We start from the raw sequence: 18,168 nt of genomic DNA, 5'->3' as shown, positions 1-18,168 counted from the left end.
ATGTGTGGAGATTACGGATAGCTGCAAGAAAAATAGGATGGTAATAGTTGGGGACTTTCACTTTTCCAACATTGACTGGGACTACCATAGTATTAGGGGCTTGGATGGGCAGACATTTGTTGAGTGTACTCAGGAGGAATTTCTCATTCAGTATTTGGATGGCCCGACTGGAGAGGGGGCAAATCCCGACATCCTCTTGCTAAATAACGAAGGGCAGGTGACAGAAGTGTTTGGGAGAGGTCACTTCGGGACCAGTGACCATGATTCCATTAGTTTCGAGATAGCTATGGAGAATGATGGCAAAAAGGTAAAATTTTAAATTGGGGCAAGGCCAATGTTGATGGTATCAGACAGGAACATTCAAAGATTGATTGGAGAAGTCTGTTGGGAAGACAAAGAGAGACTCTCAAAAGTGGGAGGCTTTCAAAAGTGTGTTAACGAGGTTTCAGGGTAAGTACATTCATTTTAGAGTGAAGGGCAAGGCTTGTAGACGTAGGGAACGCTGGATGAGCCGCGATATTGAGGTCCTGGCCAAATCGAAGAAGTAGGCATATGACATGCATGGACAGCTGTGATCAAGTGGATCCTTTGAAGAGTATAGAGGTTGTTGGAGTAAAGTTAAGAGAGAAATCATGAGGGAATAATTGAGACAAGGCAGGCTTCTCCGTCCCAACGCACCAGTTTTCTGGAGTGGCACGCCCCGGATGGTGGCTCGATTCTCCGTCTCGCCAGGCGGCCAATGGCATTTCCCATTGTGGGCAGCCCCACGCCATCGGGAAATCCCTGGGAGTGGGTGCACTGCTGATGCAATGGAGAATCCCAACAGCGGAGAATCCAGCCCACGTTTGCTTTGACAGATAAAGCAATGAAGAATCTAAAGAGCTTCTACAAATACATAAAGAGCAAGAGAGTAATGAGGGAGAGAGTAGGGCCTCTTAAGAATTTACAAATCATCTATGTGCGGAACCACAAGAGATTGGTGAGATCCTAAATTAATATTTTTCTGCGGTATTTACAGTTGAGAAAGGCATGGATTTGTAGGAACGTGGGGAAATAATTACTGACGTCTTGAGGAGTGCACATATTACAGAGACGGAGGTGTTGGAAGTCTTATACTGCATTACTTAATCGGTAGAATCACTTCCTACTGAAGACCATGTCGGAGGCGTTCACGTCAGGCGACCCTGACCAATACATGAAATCCATGTACGTCTTGCAAAAAGTCATCAGGGATGCCAAGAGACAACTTGAGACCAGGTTAGATGCAGAGACTAAGGACAGGGACTCTCGTATGTTGTGGCAAGACTTAAAACACATAATGTGCTACAAAGCAAAACCGAGCTGAATCTCCGGCGGCAGTGCACCCCTCCCTGATGAACTCAATACATCCTCTGTTCGGTTCCAGCAGGACACCATCAAACCACTGTCAACTGCCCCAGAAGCCCCGTCCCACCGATACGCACCGTCACAGCTTTCAGACTCAAATCGGTGTTCTTGAAAGTGAACCCTTGTAAGTCGACGGGTCTTGATGGGATCCCTTGTGGTCCACTGAGATACTGTGAGGACCGGCTGGCAGACATGTTCGCGGACATCTTAAATTCTCCCTATACTGTTCCAAGGTCCGGAAGAACCAGGTAATATACCTCAATTACTATCATCCGGTGGCCTTTACATCGATCATAATGAAGTGCTTCGAGAGGTTGGTCATGAGACACATCAACTCTATACTCCCAAAATGCCTAGATATACTGCAATTCGCATACTGCCACAACTGGCCATCTCCTTGGCCCTACGCTAATCCCTGGCGCATCTCGACAATATGGACTCCGACATCAACTCCTATTTATTGTCAACAGCTCCGCCTTCAACACCATAATCCCAGCCAAACTCATATCAAAGCTCCATATCCTAGGACTTGACTCCTCCCTCTGCTACTGGATCCTCGACTTTATGACCCAGAGACCACAACCAGTAAGAATAATCAACAGCACCTCGTCCACAGTAGTCCTCAATGAAATGAAATGAAATGAAAATGAAATGAATAATGAAAACCGCTTATTGTCACAAGTAGGCTTCAATGAAGCTACTGTGAAAAGCCCCTAGTCGCCACATTCCAGCGCCTGTCTGGGGAGACTGGTACGGGAATCGAACCGTGCTGCTGGCCTGCTTGGTCTGCTTTAAACGCCAGCGATTTAGCCAAGTGAGCTAAACCATCCCCTGGGTCCCAATACCAGGGTCATGCAAGGCTGTATACTTAGCTTCCTACTATACTCCCTGTACACACATGATTGCGTGGCAAAATATGGCTCCAACTCCATCTACAAGTTTACTGATGAGACGACCGCAGTAGGTCGGCTCTCGAACAACGATGAATCAGAATACGCGAGTGAGATCGGGAACTTAGTGGAGTAGTGTAACGACAACAATCTCTCCCTCAATGTCAGAAAAACTGAAAAGCTGGTCATTGACTTCAGGAAGCAAAGTATCGTACACACCCCTGTCGGCATCAACGGCGCCATGGTGGAGATGGAAAAGTCTTGGAACCACAGTCTGGTGAGTCTAACGTATGTAGTGGTTAAGTTGTTCGAAAGTATTCTGACAGACTGCAGCTACAAGCATTTAGAGAGGCAAGGTATGATTAGGGACAGTCAGCATGGCTTTGTGAGTGGAAAATCATGTCTTTGTAACCAAGAAGGTAGATGAGGGCAGTGCAGTCGACGTTGTCCACATGGACTTTAGCAAGGCATTTGACAAGGTACCACATGGTAGGTTGTTTCACAAGGTTAGATGTCACGGGATCCAGGGTGAGGTCGCCAATTTGATGCAAAATTGACTTGATGACATAAGGCAAAGGTTGGATGCAGAGGGTTGTTTTTCACACTGGAGGCCTGTGGCCAGCGGTGTGCCTCAGGGGTCAGTGCTGGATCCACTGCGATTTGTTGTTTATATTAATGATCTGTATGATAATTTAGGGGGCATGGTTAGTAATTTAGCAGATGGCAGCACGATTTGTGGCATAGTGTACAATGAAGGAGGTTATCTAGGATTGCAACGGGATTTTGATCAATTGGGCCAGTGGGCCGATGAATGGCAGATGGAATTTAATTTAGATAAATGTGAGAATAGAATAGAACAGTACAGCACAGAACAGGCCCTTCGGCCCTCAATGTTGTGCCGAGCCATGATCACCCTATTCAAACCCACATATCCACCCTATACCCGTAATCCAACAACCCCCCCCTTAACCTTACTTTTATTAGGACACTACGGGCAATTTAGCATGGTCAATCCACCTAACCCGCACATCTTTGGACTGTGGGAGGAAACCGGAGCACCCGGAGGAAACCCACGCACAGAGGGGGAGGACGTGCAGACTCCACACAGTCAGTGACCCAGCCGGGAATCGAACCTGGGACCCTGGAGCTGTGAAGCATTTATGCTAACCACCATGCTACCCTGCTGCCCCTGAGGTGATGCATTTTCGTAGATCGAATCTGGGCAGGATCTACTCAGTTAATGGTAGGGTGTTGAGAAGTGTTATAGAACAAAGTGATCTGGGAGATCCTTGTTCTTCTCAGTAACACTAATGATAAAGAAGCTAATATCGTCATTCCCAAGGTTCTCCGATTGAGTTTCATAATTCCCCAAGATTAGTTACAGCAAACTTCATCAAGGAAGTTCTTCCGAAAACGATCAGAACTGATTCTCCGCAACACAATCAACAACTCATTCAATATTTTGTTAGTGAAACTATTCATCATGCCACAACTCGACAGATCATGCAGCTCTCAGCAATGTCCCTGCAAGAGGAAAGCGTATGAGAGTGATACTAGTGGTGTGGCCAGATTAACAAGCGTGAAGTTAATCCTCTCTTTGTCCAACTCATCAGTTCGTTCGAACAGAGTTTGAAGTTAACAAGCAGATGATATTGTAAATCTAATATATATTTAATTGTGTCGACCTTAGCACAAGTAATAAGCAAGCACAGCTTCCATAAGTTACCATTTAGAGCTAGGAAAATTGCTAGAACGTATTGAGGTAACACTGTAGAGATTATTAAGAAAAGGATTACATACGTACAGACGAAATAGGAGCAGAAATATCCCATTCGGCCCCAGAGCCTGTTCCGCCATTCAATAAAGATAATTGCAGATATGTTTCTCCTTTGAGTTCCACAATCCCATCTGCTCCCCGTAATGTTTGATTTCCTAGCCGATCAAACCTTTGTCTACCTCGATCCTACATTACCCTACTTCTACCCTTTTGAGGCCGAGAGACCCCCAGTCGCATGACATGCTGAGAGAAAATAATGTTAATTATTTGACTCTTTTAAGGGCAACCACTAACTTTGATAGAATGCCCCTAGTTTCAAAATTACCCTGAAGCGGAAAATCCTTTCCACGTGCTCCTTGAAGCAGTATTCAGGATCACATATGCTTCAGTCACGCCATCCTTCACTCTTCTGAACTCCAGTTGAAACAAGGCCGGACATTCCAATCTTTCTTCACAGAACAACCCTTACATTTCAGGCATTTTTTTCATTCAATGGATGTTCACTTCGCTGGCTGAGGGTATATGGTCCAATTACTCTTCGTCTCAGGGACAGTGAATTTCAGGTGCACATTTAAACTGAAGAATATAACATGGAATCGATTGGTGGGATATATCCGCCAGACCACAGCGGGGAATCGAAGTAAAAAATATCAAATTATAAGACCTTGATGAAGGATTGTAAATGTGACAGCAGAGGTCGAGGCATGAGTAGAAGCCACAGGGATTAAGAATTTAAACACTTCAATGATAAGAGCGGATAAAAAAGTCTGAGACGTGGAGACTTCACCGGTGTAATTTAGAAATTAAAGAAGGATTTAAAACGGCAGGTGGATTTCGACAAATCCGCCCCTCCACCATCCATCCCACACATACAGATACACATCACATCCTGCTCCTCCTTCTGCGAAGTGGTCATCAACATGAATATAAAGTTTTGGCAAGGCTAGAAAAAATACAGCGGTCTTGCTTGAAGTTTTTAACTTTCTTTGAGATTGGCTCAAACAGGCAAGGTCGTGTAAGGAATAATGTGAATTTCTTGTTTGTGCAAAGCATATTTTCTTGCAACAAGAGACAAGAAATGGGGGTGGCATTTTAGTTTTCATACAAAGAACAAAGAAAAGTGCAGCACAGGAACAGGTCCTTCGGCCCTCCACGCCTGCGCCGACCATGCTGCCCGTCTCAACTAAAATCTTCTGCACTTCAGGGGTCCGTATCCCTCTATTCCCATCCTGTTCATGTATTTGTCAAGATGCCCCTTAAATGTCACTATCGTCCCTGCTTCCACCGCCTCCTCTGGCAGCCCGTTCCAGGCACCCACTACCCTTTGTATAAAAAACGTGCCTCATACATCTCCCCTAATCCTTGCCCCTTGCACCTTAAACCTATGCCCCCTAGTAATTGATCCCTCTACCCTGGGAAAAAGTCTCTGACTATCCTCTCTGTCTGTGCCCCTCATAATTTTGTAGACCTCTATCAGATGGCCCCTCAACCTCATTTGTTCCAGTGAGAACAATCCAAGTTTAATCAACCTCTCCTCATAGCTAATGCCCTCCATATCAGGCAACATCCTGGTAAATCTTTTCTGCACCCTCTCTAAATCTCCACACCCTTATGGCGATCAGAATTGAACACTATACTCTAAGTGTGGCCTAACTAAGGTTCTAAACAGCTGCAACATGACTTGCCATTTTTTATACTCAATGCCCCGGCAAATGAAGGCAAGCATGCCGTATGCCTTCTTGACTACCTTCTCCACCTGTGTTGACCTGTGGACCTGTACACCTAGATCTCTCTGACTGTCAATACTCTTGAGGGTTCTACCATTCGCCGTATATTCCCTACCTGTATTAGACCTTCCAAAATGCATTTGGACATCTCTCCGCCGAAGTCTCAGAACAATCAAAATCCTGCTGTATAGTTTGACAGTCCTCAGCACTATCCACAATTCCACCAACCTGTGTGTCATCCGAAAACTTACTATTCAGACCAATTACATTTTCCTCCAAATCATGTATATATACCACCAACAGCAATGGTCCCAGCACTGATCCATGCGGAACACCATTAGTCACAGCCCTCCAATCAAAAAAACACACTTCCATTGCTACTCTCTGCCTTCTGTGACCTCTGCAGTTCTGTATCCATCTTAACAGCTCACCTCTGATCCCGTGTGACTTCAACTTTTGTACCAGTGTGCCATGAGGGACCTTGTCAAAGGCCTTACTGAAGTCCATATAGATAACATCCACTGCCCTACCTGCATCAACCATCTTTGTGATCTCCTCGAAAAACTCTATCAAGTTAGTGAGATACGACATCCCCTTTACAAAACCGTGCTGTAATGGACTATATTTAGTTGACAAGTAAATGGTACATGAAAAATTATCTCATAGCAGCATAATTTGATCAAGTTCAATGTAATGTTTGATGGGGAGAAGATGGAAAGGCTGCACTGATTAAAATGTAGGGAAATCTGACGCCAGCGTTATACAGGAAAGTCTCTGATCGTCGGCTAAGCAAATCTATCCAGCAGCAAAACGATGGACAGTCAATGGGAGATATTCAAAAACAGACATTAATGTCGTAAAAAGCAATCCAAATATCCAAAGGGCGGAGTTCTTACTCCACTTGACGAAGCAAATTAATCTTGGATAATTGAAGACATGCAGGGCATGGTTAAATTAAAAGAGAAGTTTACAAAAGGACCTGGACTACTAATATTCAAAATTCGACTCAGGGTGTTGAGCTTCAAGAATTCAAAGTTTACCTGTGAACGACGAAGTTGATGGAGGTAAAAAGTCACATACCTAAGGGTGCAGTTGACACCAAGATATATGGCATTGTAAACACGGCAGATGGAACCATAAAATTTGAACGAGGTATTAATATAATAATTGAATGAGGATATCCGTGCCAAATGGCTCCAATGTAGGCATAGTGTGTTTTCCGTATTGGACATGAAAAGTATAGAGGAGAGTACTTTGAAGTTGGTGAAATCCTAGATGCAAGCTCTGTGCAAACAGAGTTGGTGATGAATTTACAAACAACACCACATGGACAAATGCAGAAAAAAATCGGGAAGGTTGATTCATTCCTTGCCTTTATATCTGGAGTGCTAAAACACAAGGAGTGGATGTTTTCCATCAGCAATATAAAGCCGTGATTGCACCACGTGGTAAAAATTATACTCTGCACCAGACCTTGGGAGTGTTCTAATTTGCTTGAAGTGAGTACAGCATATATTTATCAGTATTTGTATCAAATCATGAGAAGAGATAGCACAAACGAAGATTGTGTTTCTGAAAGTTAAAAGCTACAAGGTGACTCGACTGATTTATGCAAGGTACTGAGGGGAGCTGATAGGCAAGATAGAAATATAATATTCCCACGGTGCACTGAAACTGGAACTGGGGCCAAAGTATGATAAGGGTGACTGGCCATTTATAAGTGAAATACATACAAAGAATACAATTCACAGCTCTTTTCGAAAAATGGGAACCGATTTTAGCTCAATTGTTAAACTTACATTTCGGATTGACAGACGTTGTTGCCAAAGATGTATGACGCGCATTATGGGGCAATGTATGTGATTCCTGCCAGACATCAGCCATTGCCTCATTGTGTGGGTTGGTTTAGCACAGGGCTAAATCGCTGGCTTTGAAAACAGACCAAGGCAAACCAGCAGCAATTCCGGGACCAGCCTCCCCGAATAGGTGCCGGAACGTGGCGACTAGCGGCTTTTCACAGTAACTTCATTTGAAGCCTACTTGTGACAATAAGTGATTTTCCTTGTATGCTGAGACAGTTTCCGACCGTCATGTGGCCTATCATGTTCTTATGTCCTTGCGATGCTTTAAACATCTGTGCAACCGTTTCTGTGCTTATTGTCCAAGTGTTCATCAACTTTTCTTTAATCCTTATTTCCTTGTTACTTCGAATCAAATTCATCTGCTTACCTTGCAGATTAACATTTCACGTCCCTTCACGGTTATTACTATCTCATCTCCCAGCCGCGCAAATAGTTGATGTTTTATCGACTTGTCAGTGTAATTCAGGTATGCTGCTGTAAATTTTCTTTTCATTTGCTGATAGAATTAATTCAATTTTCTAAAGGGCGGTCGTGCGTAATTCGTGGTCTAACTATGTAATCGCCATTGAAACTGTTTTCTCCAGACCGAACTTTGTGTCTCGATAATTGAGCTGAATATAAACAATATATTTGAAACATCTTAACACTTCCAAGTCTGCTATTGATTTGTTTCGTTGGGAAATATGGATGAAAACGGAGTAAACACATATGAGGTAAAAGTGAACTCATTGCACTGAAAAGTTGCAATTTATCTGAAGCATTGAACTACCTACTCTTTCCCCTATGTTCCTATCCTTAGGTAGCCTATGATTTCCTACGTCATAACAACTTGGCAGTTGCACTCTTATAGACCTGCAGCCGTGTGTAGGTTGTACCTGCTATTCTCGAAATAAGATTCGTGAGACGAATGACAATTTGGTGTTTTACAACATTTCAGTTTTATTTGTTTCAATACTTATGTTAAATGACTGCAATCTCCAAAAGTAACGTTTTAGCATTTGCACTCAAGTTCTCTCAATTATTTGTCCAGCCTCTGGATTTCGAGCCCAGTTGCAGAGCCCCATAGCACCTTCCCAGTAGATGCAATATCTAAACATTTATCATCTCCCAAATCCCGGTCGCAGGGCACAACCATGCCTTTTTGATGTAATGACGATGTGGTTGCATTTCTTTCAATTCATTATTAAGCATTGATTGCCTGCAATGGTCTCAGCATTGGGAGCGGACGGGAGAGGGGCGTGAGCCTGTTCCATCATAGAATATAGAACATAGAATTTACAGTGTAGAAGGAGGCCATTTAGCCCATCGAGTTTGCACCGGCCCTTGGAAAGAGCACCCTACTTAAGCCCACACCTCCAGCCTATCCCAGTAACCCACCTAACATTTTTGGGTTTCTTTTTTTGGACACTATGGAGAATTTGGCATGGCCAATCCACATAACCTGCACATCTATGGATTGTGGGGGCATACTGGAGCACCCGGATGCAACTCACGCAGACATGGGGAGAACGTGCAGACTCCGCACAGACAGTGACCAAGCCAGGAATCGAACCTGGGACCCTAGAGCTGTGAAGCTAATGTGCTAACCACTGTGCTACCGTGCCGCTCACGTGCAATGAGATAATGGCTGATGTCGGACACAAGCCAGATAAATTGTCCCATGCGTAATATCTTACAAATACTCATCAATTCTGGATGTAAAATCAACACTTGATCTAACATCAGTTCCCATTTTTCCAAGAGCGTTGAAAAATTCGACCTGCGCTGCTTTGCTGATATTTCACTCCTGAAATGCAATGCACTCTACTTGAATTCAGTGCTCAGTGGGAATATTTATTTCTAACGATACCATTTAATATTGCTTCGGGGAGACCTATCACTGTTTGGCTAATTATCGTGCAAAACATCACTTTTCAGTCCACGAACGTCGTCCAGAGCTACTGGTCACCTATCATTTTAATTCCCCCCTCCATTTCCAACCTGACCTTAGTCTCGATAACCCCCTGCACTGCATCAATAAAGCGGAAGGAAAGCTTGCGAATCGCATGTCATCATTTCACTGTGCACTGTGCAGCACTTAGGACTTAACACTCAGTTCTACATTCCCGATCGTAAATCTTTCAGCTTTTCAGATGTCAGCCGTTCGGGATGATTCTGATCCTTCCAAGTACAGTCTCTCTGGCCACCATGCTTTTTCTTGTTCTATCATCATCGCTTCATTTTGCCTTGCAAGGCCTAGCCTTTTGTCATTTAATCCCTTCTTCTTTCAATCCGACCACATATTTTCTTGTTTCACCATTCCCTTCATACTCCTCTGTACATTAAAAACTACTACATCTCGAAGCAATCCCAGGTCTGACGATAGGACACTGACCTGAAACATAAATTATGTTCCTCTCTCCAGATGGATGCCAAAATTGCTCAATTTTCCAGTATTTTCAATTTTTACTTCAGATTTATGCAACCATAATGTTTCTGTATTGACACTAATGTATCACATAAGCGACATTCACTTACACAACACTCACCTCCAGAAATTTAGCTGTATCCTTGTTCGGAGAGTTTGATGCAATTCCACATTCTGCAGGGTGAAATGTCCTTTTCTTGATGTCAATCCTAGGCGCGGCCACACCTTCTAACTGTAGAAAGGTCAAATTGTTCATGTCAGAACCTTGGCAGGCTCCATGGTCAAATGGTTGCTGGAGGTTCCCACTTTCATACACGTCTGTGTAATTGGGTGGAATTTGAATGCTCGCACTCGCCTTTTGGGCTCCATGTAGATAATCTTCTCTCGAAAAATAAGAAGGGTGCCAACAGAAACAATAACTATTAATATCGTTTCTACCTCTGTGAACCTTAACAGCGAGGATTACAATCGCCACAAATAGTAGGAACGAGGTTGAGGCAAAAATCATCATTAAAAAAAGTTTTGAATCATATTTCCATGGGCTAACATTGCCCAATGTGCCGATATTAGATGCATTTTCTGTGGTATCGTCCTGCACTGACACATTGATGGTGACTGAAGATGAAAGTGACGGGGTTCCATTATCCTTCACCATTATAACGATTTTTTGCTTGCGTGAGTCTTTCTGACCCAAGTGACGAATCGTCCAAATTTCTCCTGTTTCTGACGCCACAGTGAACAAACTTTCATCAGTCGGCTGACGAAGTTCGTAAATAATTTGACCGTTTAGTCCAGAATCGGCATCTGTGGCAGTCACTTTTGCAACCAAGTAACCTGGCTCTGCAGATCTTGGCATTGTTTCCTCTGCTTCAGATCCTTTGATTGGCAAAGGTGACACGATCACAGGGGCATTGTCATTCTGGTCCACGATGATTACATTCACTGTCATGTTATTGCTCAGAGGAGGGAATCCAAGATCCTTCACTTGTATATGGAAGTGAATTTGTTTTACATCCTCAAAATCAAAGGAGCGTTGTGCAAACATTTTGCCACTGGCTGAGTTTATTGAGATGAAAGTGGATGCCGGAAAGCCGTTGATCAAGCTATCCAAAATAGAGTACGACAGCTCAGCGTTTTGATTGATATCTGGATCAAAGGCTAACACCGCACCTACTGAAGCACCAATAACATTGTTTTCTGTTACATACATGGCGAAAGAAGGCTGCGTAAAACGTGGCGCGTTGTCATTTATATCTGTGACCATAACTCGGATGGTTTTGCTGGCCGAGAGGGGAGGGGAGCCAGTATCCGTACATATAATGGTGATATTGTATTCTGGTTCTTTTTCACGGTCTAACTCGCCATTAGTAACGATTGTGTAGTAGTTGTTAAAAGAGCTTTTGAGCCTAAATGGGATCTCTCCGGTGATTCGACAATAACTACTTGTCTTCTCATCAGAATCTCGATCCGTAACTCGGAAAACCACGACTGCTGTGTCCTCGGCAGCATCCTCTGGAACAGCGTTTGATGCTGTAGTTATTATTATTTCTGGGGAATTATCATTAATATCAGTAACCTTTATCAAAACTTTGCAATATACTGACAATGACCGTATACCTCGGTCCTTAGCTTGTACCGCAATCTGATAATTTTCAGCTTCTTCAAAGTCCAGGATACCGCTTACTCTGATTTCTCCGGTTGTTGAATCCAAGCTAAACACCTCACGCACTTGATCAGGAGTCTGATCGCTAAAAGTATAGATTATCTCACCATTTAAATCTTCGTCTATATCTATCGCAGTGACTTTCACAATCAAAGTATTTTGGGGGGTGTTTTCGGCAGTGGTGACTTTATAGATGTTCTGTTCACACGATGGGGCATTGTCGTTCACGTCAAGCACTGTAATTTTAATCTGGATGGTTCCAAATTTATCTGGGGTCCCCCCATCAAATGCGGTCAGTGTTAACTGATGAGCTGGTTGTTGCTCTCGATCTAAGGCTTGTTCCAGTACGAGCTCAGGTACATAATTTTGTTCACTCTCTGACTGTGTTTTCAAAGTGAAATATTCGCTTGAGCTCAGTTGGTAGAAGCGAACACCGTTGCGCCCAGCGTCCGGGTCAATTGCTCTCCGGAGAGGGAAGCTCGTTCCTGCTGGAAGCAGTTCCGGGATTTCAATATTTAACTGGCTTGTCTGAAACACGGGCGCGTTGTCATTTATATCGATAATCTCAATTTCTACACGATATACCGTCAATGGTTTCTCAATCACAGCCTCTAAGATCAGCACGCAAGACAGGCCCTGCTCGCAAAGCTGCTCTTTGTCCATTTTTTCTTTAATAACGAGAGCTCCAGTGCTTAAGTTCACGTCCAGATATTGTTTCGCTCCTCCAGTTGCAATTCGAAAGCTGCGCCCCGATAGCTGCTTTACATCTAACCCCAGGTCCGTAGCAATATTCCCCACAAAGGCACCAACCTCCAATTCTTCCGGAATGGAGTAGTGAATTTTTAAACAGACGGAATCCGAAACGCACATCAGCATCAGATAAAGAACAGGCCATTGCGACAAATGGTTGTTTAACCAGTCGGCCATCCTGCTCAAAGTACTGTGATTATCACTGCTAGAATACCGTTGAATTATATGCGTCTTGATTTAAGACTGAGAATGCGTTTGTTGATTACGTTGCTCACCCAAACGATATGTGAAATGCCATGGACAGCGAGGACGCCTTTTTGCCACCAGCTCCGAGCTGATTTGCAAATTCTTTGAGAATTAACCTTCCTTTCTTCGATGTGTATTGAGAGCGCGGAGCGAGGAATGCTGTTTGTTGAATCTCCTGTGCGCAGTAAATGGTGTAGGGGGAGTGGTGCTGGATCTCTGAACATATTTCTCCTGCTCATTGGTCGACAGCGACACAAAGAGACTCGGCCAATAATAACAGTACAATATCTTAAAGCAACAGTGCCTCTACTGAACACCGATGGAATTACTTTGGGGATTTAATGTTGTGCAACTTTAATTGTCTGTATTCCTAATGTGACTTCGTTGTTAGCTGATTAATAATAAATACATTTACAGCTATGCTATACCTGCCTAAAATGCGTATGTTTTGTCGCATGGACTCGCTTTTAATCAAGTCGTCATAGAAGTAAGGCTGCCGAATCATATCAATTCGAATTGCTTCATTGAATTGTTTCATTTTTGTTTGATACGTTAGCACGATTGTGTCAACATTTCCTCCGTCTTTCTTAACTGTTTTACCTCCGTTGACAGCATTAAATGAAATGGCCTGGATTGATAAACAATAGTTAACAGATATATTTCTCCATATGTTTGAAAGAGAGGCGGAAAGAAAGAATGAGAGAGGGCGATGTGGGGTTTGGAAGTGAGAGCGAGGGTATCTTTCCTTTGTCAATCCTTACCTCCAACTTCTGCGAGGTTTGCAGAGTTTGAAAACAAAACATGTCACCAACTACCTGTAGCCACCTGGGGTGGCCACTGCCCAACACAAAATGGAAGATTGCAAGGAAGGCAGGGAAAATGGACATGTTGTAAAGCAAGCAGCTTGCAAAGCGATTGTATATTGGGACGTCTGCAGAAACCAGTTTTGACTGCTGTAGAAACCAGACAGCACTGTGAAAATAAACCAGTTAACATACTAATGAGGCGATACCGGGCGATCCCTAGATACAATGGAAAAAAGTTAAACACAGATCGATACATTCAATGGAAGGCCAGACGTTCGGCGCCAGAGAAGCCCAAAACAATAAGTCCCAAGAACCGCCCCAGTGACCGAGGAACTGCCCCATGATTGGGGGGTTCAAACATATCGATTGGGAAGAGACCCAATCGATTCCAAGCAGGTAAAGGAGTCTGCCCAATGGGGTGCGGATCCCCTGGGACCTATAAAAGGCAGGTCCCACACATGGTTCAGTCTCCTGTCTCCTGGCTCCTGATCCAGCCTTCGGACAGCAGCCACCAACAAGTAAGTGCCTCACAACGATCGCTACAAGAGATAGGCACTCCTGACCCCTTTTTAATTGATACCAACCTGAAGTCTGCAAACCAGAGCAGAGCAAGAGGCCTTGTTCCCTGACCCAGCAGTTCCTTCGAGATAGGTATTAGTTTTAGCGGTAGGAGTAAGTTTAATCCTTTTAGCGGGTGCATGGGTAGTTATTATAATTGTATTATAATAAACTCAGTTGTTTGGACTTACTAATTGGTGTATGGTTTTATTGCTTTGAACTTCACCTTGAAGCTTGTGGCGGTGTCTTAACGACACCTGGCGACTCCAGAGCTTAGAAAAGAAACAGAGCCAAATTGATTGTTAAGCACAATCACCCAGAACGACCAACATTTAGGGGCAGACTCTGCCGGGACTCGATTAGAAGTGGCCCCCCACTCCGAGAGAACCCAGAAGTTTGAATTGGAAATCCAATTGGGAAAAGGAAAAACCACAAGTGTTCAAGGAGTTCAAATCAATAGTTATAATTCTGAAGTGTGTTTTTGCATGCGTAACTAACAGGGATGTAAGGTTAAACCAAGAGATTTTTGTTGCGTCAAACTGTCGGGAGTTTTATAATTGGAACATAGCGAAAGCCGTACCCATATTTGAAAGCATTACCTGATCATCCCCTGTTCCAAATTAAAGAGAGAAAGAGGAAATTGCCATGCAGGCAATGGAACGCCTCATGAACCCAGAGCAGTTCGTGGTCGCAGCGACCAGCAGTAGCAGAATAGGCCAGTGTCCCGTATGGGAGCTGGAACTCAGAAAATATCTCAAAGGGAAAGGATGGCCCCTTTGGAGTGAGTTTTGTGTGAATGAGGAGACAGGTCCCGGGAGTATAGGACATACTTGGTGGGAAAATCATTCTCAAATTAACAGGAAGAATTTAAGTAAAGCACGCAAGCCGATGGCAATTCTGTCCTGCTTGGCACAATTGCGAGGCACAGAGGAGGTCGTTCAGAAGCTCCGAGCAGAATTAGAGGAAAGGAATAGGATGAGCAAAGTGGATGTCAGGGACATCGAAAAGGAAAACCTAGAGTTAAGAAGGAAGCTGGCAGAGAAGGATAGAGAGGTGGATGATGCCAAGAGGGCACATCAGTCCTGTCTAGCCCATCTGAGCAGTTCCCAAACCCAATATGAAAAAGACTATCAAGATGTGCAGCGTGCAGTCCTGATAAGAGAAGAGTCAGAAAAGCAGGTAGAGGCACTGCAAAGGCAATGCTCTGACCTAAAGGCAGCTTTAAGAGCACTCCATTCTGCCACCACTGAGCAAAGACAAAGCACAGTGGATCACGCAAAGTGGAGGAAGCAGATTGCGGAGCTGCAATCTCTGCTTTCCGTACACAATGGGTTCCAAAGGACCTTTGGAACACAGTTAGATGAGGTAAATGCCCCAGATTGGCAAGAATTGAGCGAGACAGCGCAGCGCTATGTTCAGGGAACATATGCGCCAGCAGCGCAACAGAAAAGGAAAGCGCCCCAACCCCCCACAGAGCAGATAGCACCCGCACCTATGAACCCAGTCACCACCCAAAGAAAGGCAACCACAGAAGGCGCACCCGACATCACTTACACCACCCCCTTAACTGTAACACAACTCAGGGATGCATGTGAGAAAATCATCCCGTTCCTCCCCACTGTAGACCCCCACCAATTTTTGCAACAGTCTACCATGTACGACCTGGATGAGCGAGAGCAAGTGAAGGTCACAGTTTTGAGTTTAGACTCATCAGTAGTTGCAGCCCTCCCCGACCCACAGAACGTTGGAGGAGGCACCCTCGAGGAGATGCATACATCTATTTTAGACGCGATAGGGTACAATAGAGGAGACCCAGTCGAAGGCCTAAATAGGTGTAGGCAGAAGAGGACAGAGCATCCCACAGCATTCGCAGGAAGGCTGTGGATTCATTTCACTGCAGTTTTTGGCGATTTAGACCGAGCGCATTTAACCCGCGATAATATGGTCAAATGGATCCGCACCATAATCTCCCACGCCACAGATGCAGGACAGAATGTCTGCAGTAGTTATGACCCCTCAGAAGAGGCCCATAATGAAAAATGGGTTTTGAAAAGATTGTCCCGCGCTTGGGAGCAATCTGTCCAAGGCAAGGTTCAGGTAAAGACCCCAGAAGAAGCTCAGGCTGCAGCAGATATACAGGCAGTAAGAGCGCACCAAAACCCCGTTAGGACATTTCACAAGGAAATGCAATGGCCCACAGAGATCTCAGAGAGGCCAGCAGACAGGCACTCTGAACAGGAACAAAGCTAAGCCTATGCACAGTATAGGGACGCAGTCAGGACAGACCAATGTGGACGGAACGGACTGACGGTGTTCAGCATCCCCCACTTGGGTCTGTGACACCCTCTGGGACCGATCCGGAAGGCCGGTGGTCACAGCAAAGGTTAGAGAGAAGCCCATAGAATTACTTTGGGACACAGGAAGGTCCCGCACAACAATTAATTCCACCATTACAGCATAGGCAGACACGTCCCCACCACATCCACAATTACACTCAGCGGATTTACAGGTCACTGGCAGCAGGGACACATTACAGCCCCTGTATCAATTCAGCTAGGGAACATCTCCACCAGACACCCCATTGTTTTAGTTAGTCTGCCCCGCACAGCAGAACACATACTGGATATTGATTTTATGAATGCCCACAGCCTGTCGTTCGATCCAGTCAATTAGTGTGTCTGGAGAATGGCAAAATCGGTCAGAGCACCCGCAACTCTCACAGTAGGAGAGTATGCAAATAGGATTAGCGCAGTAGGCGACTATTGTTTCGACCCGACCACGCTTAGCACGGACAAACAGGTTAGGGCAGTTTTGAACCGACACAGGACAGCATTTGCCAGTCACTGGCACAACTGCGGCAGAATGACTGGACAAGTTCAAGTTACTGGACCTGACCCGAGACCAGAGACAGTATTGATTTCCCCGAGAAGCAGAGGGAGAAATTGGAAAGGTTATAGAAAGCTTATTAGAGCAGGGTGTACTAAGGACAGTAGCCTCGACTAATAATGCACCTATTTGGCCAGTGAGGAAGCCCGATGGATCATGGCGTCTGACCATTGATTATCATGAACTCAACAAAGTAACCCCAGCAGTAGCTCCCACGGTAGCAACAAGTCCCGAGACCATGTTCAAGCAGGGACACCACTCCAAATATTTCACGGTATTGGACATTAGCAATGGCTTCTGGTAAATCCCATTGGCAGAGGCGTGCCAGTGCAAATTTGCCTTCACATTTAAAGGACATCAGTATACGTGGGCATGCCTCCCACAAGGATTCCACAATTCACCCTCCATTTTCCGCCGACAGCTGGCAAATGGATCAGCCAAATTTTCCTGACCCGAACGTCTGGTACAGTATGTGTACGACCTATTACTGCAGACAGACACCAAGGCAGAGCACATCACGCTTATGTCCGAGCTCCTGGAAATTTTACAAGACATTGGATGTAAAGTTAACCCCAGAAAGGCCCAAATATTAGAGAATCAAGCGATGTATTTGGGTACAGTCATCACGCATGGCAAACACGAGATCGAGTTCAAAAGAATTGAATCGATTGTCAAATTGCCCCTTCCCCAGAATGTTTCAGCCCTCCGGTCCTTTTTAGGACTGGTTGGGTACTGTCGGATCCATATTGATGGTTTTGCGACAAAGGCAGCCCCACTCACAGACCTCCTTAAGAAAGGAGCCCCTTGGGAATGGCTTCCGCAGCATTCAGAGGCTGTGGAAGAGTTAAAAAAAAGGCCCTTAGCGCAGCACCCACGCTATAAGTTCCAGACCAATTCTCCCCCTATGCAATAGAGGTAGCTAGCACAGATATGACCCTCTCGGCCGTGCTCCTTCAGGAACGGCACGAGCAGCTACGACCCGTGACTTTTAGACCCCGTAGAACAAGGATTTTCAGCCTGGGAGAGGCACCTACTAGCAGTTTTTTCATACATTCTTCTCATACATTACCGGACTTAATCCCAACACCATTTTGACCGAGCACACCCCCACACAGTTACTTTTAGACGGTCGACTGAAGGATGGTTCAGTGAGCCAGATAAGAGCAGCTAGGTGGACACTACTGTTACAAGGACGGGGCATAACAGTTAA

The 18,168-nt window shown here is 44.7% G+C and overlaps 1 protein-coding gene across 8 annotated transcripts in view; it reads right to left on the bottom strand.

Annotated features, from left to right (window-relative positions):
- Window positions 1-18,168, bottom strand: part of LOC119965489 (protocadherin-10-like) — a 631,779-nt gene that overhangs the window by 454,943 nt on the left and 158,668 nt on the right. Inside the window, exon 1 of one of the 8 annotated variants that reach the window (XM_038796337.1) lies at window positions 10,171-13,413. The exons of the other annotated variants lie outside the window; for them this stretch is intronic. Coding sequence (XP_038652265.1) covers window positions 10,171-12,639 — 2,469 coding nt within the window. The 5' untranslated portion in view covers window positions 12,640-13,413. Of the gene's footprint in view, window positions 1-10,170; window positions 13,414-18,168 lie in introns of those variants that run through there. 8 annotated transcript variants of the gene reach the window in all.

This window comes from Scyliorhinus canicula, chromosome 4 (assembly GCF_902713615.1).
Source record: "Scyliorhinus canicula chromosome 4, sScyCan1.1, whole genome shotgun sequence".
NCBI lineage: Eukaryota > Metazoa > Chordata > Chondrichthyes > Carcharhiniformes > Scyliorhinidae > Scyliorhinus > Scyliorhinus canicula.
Note: the sequence above shows the minus strand (reverse complement) of the source record. Positions and strands in the feature narration are given on the sequence as shown.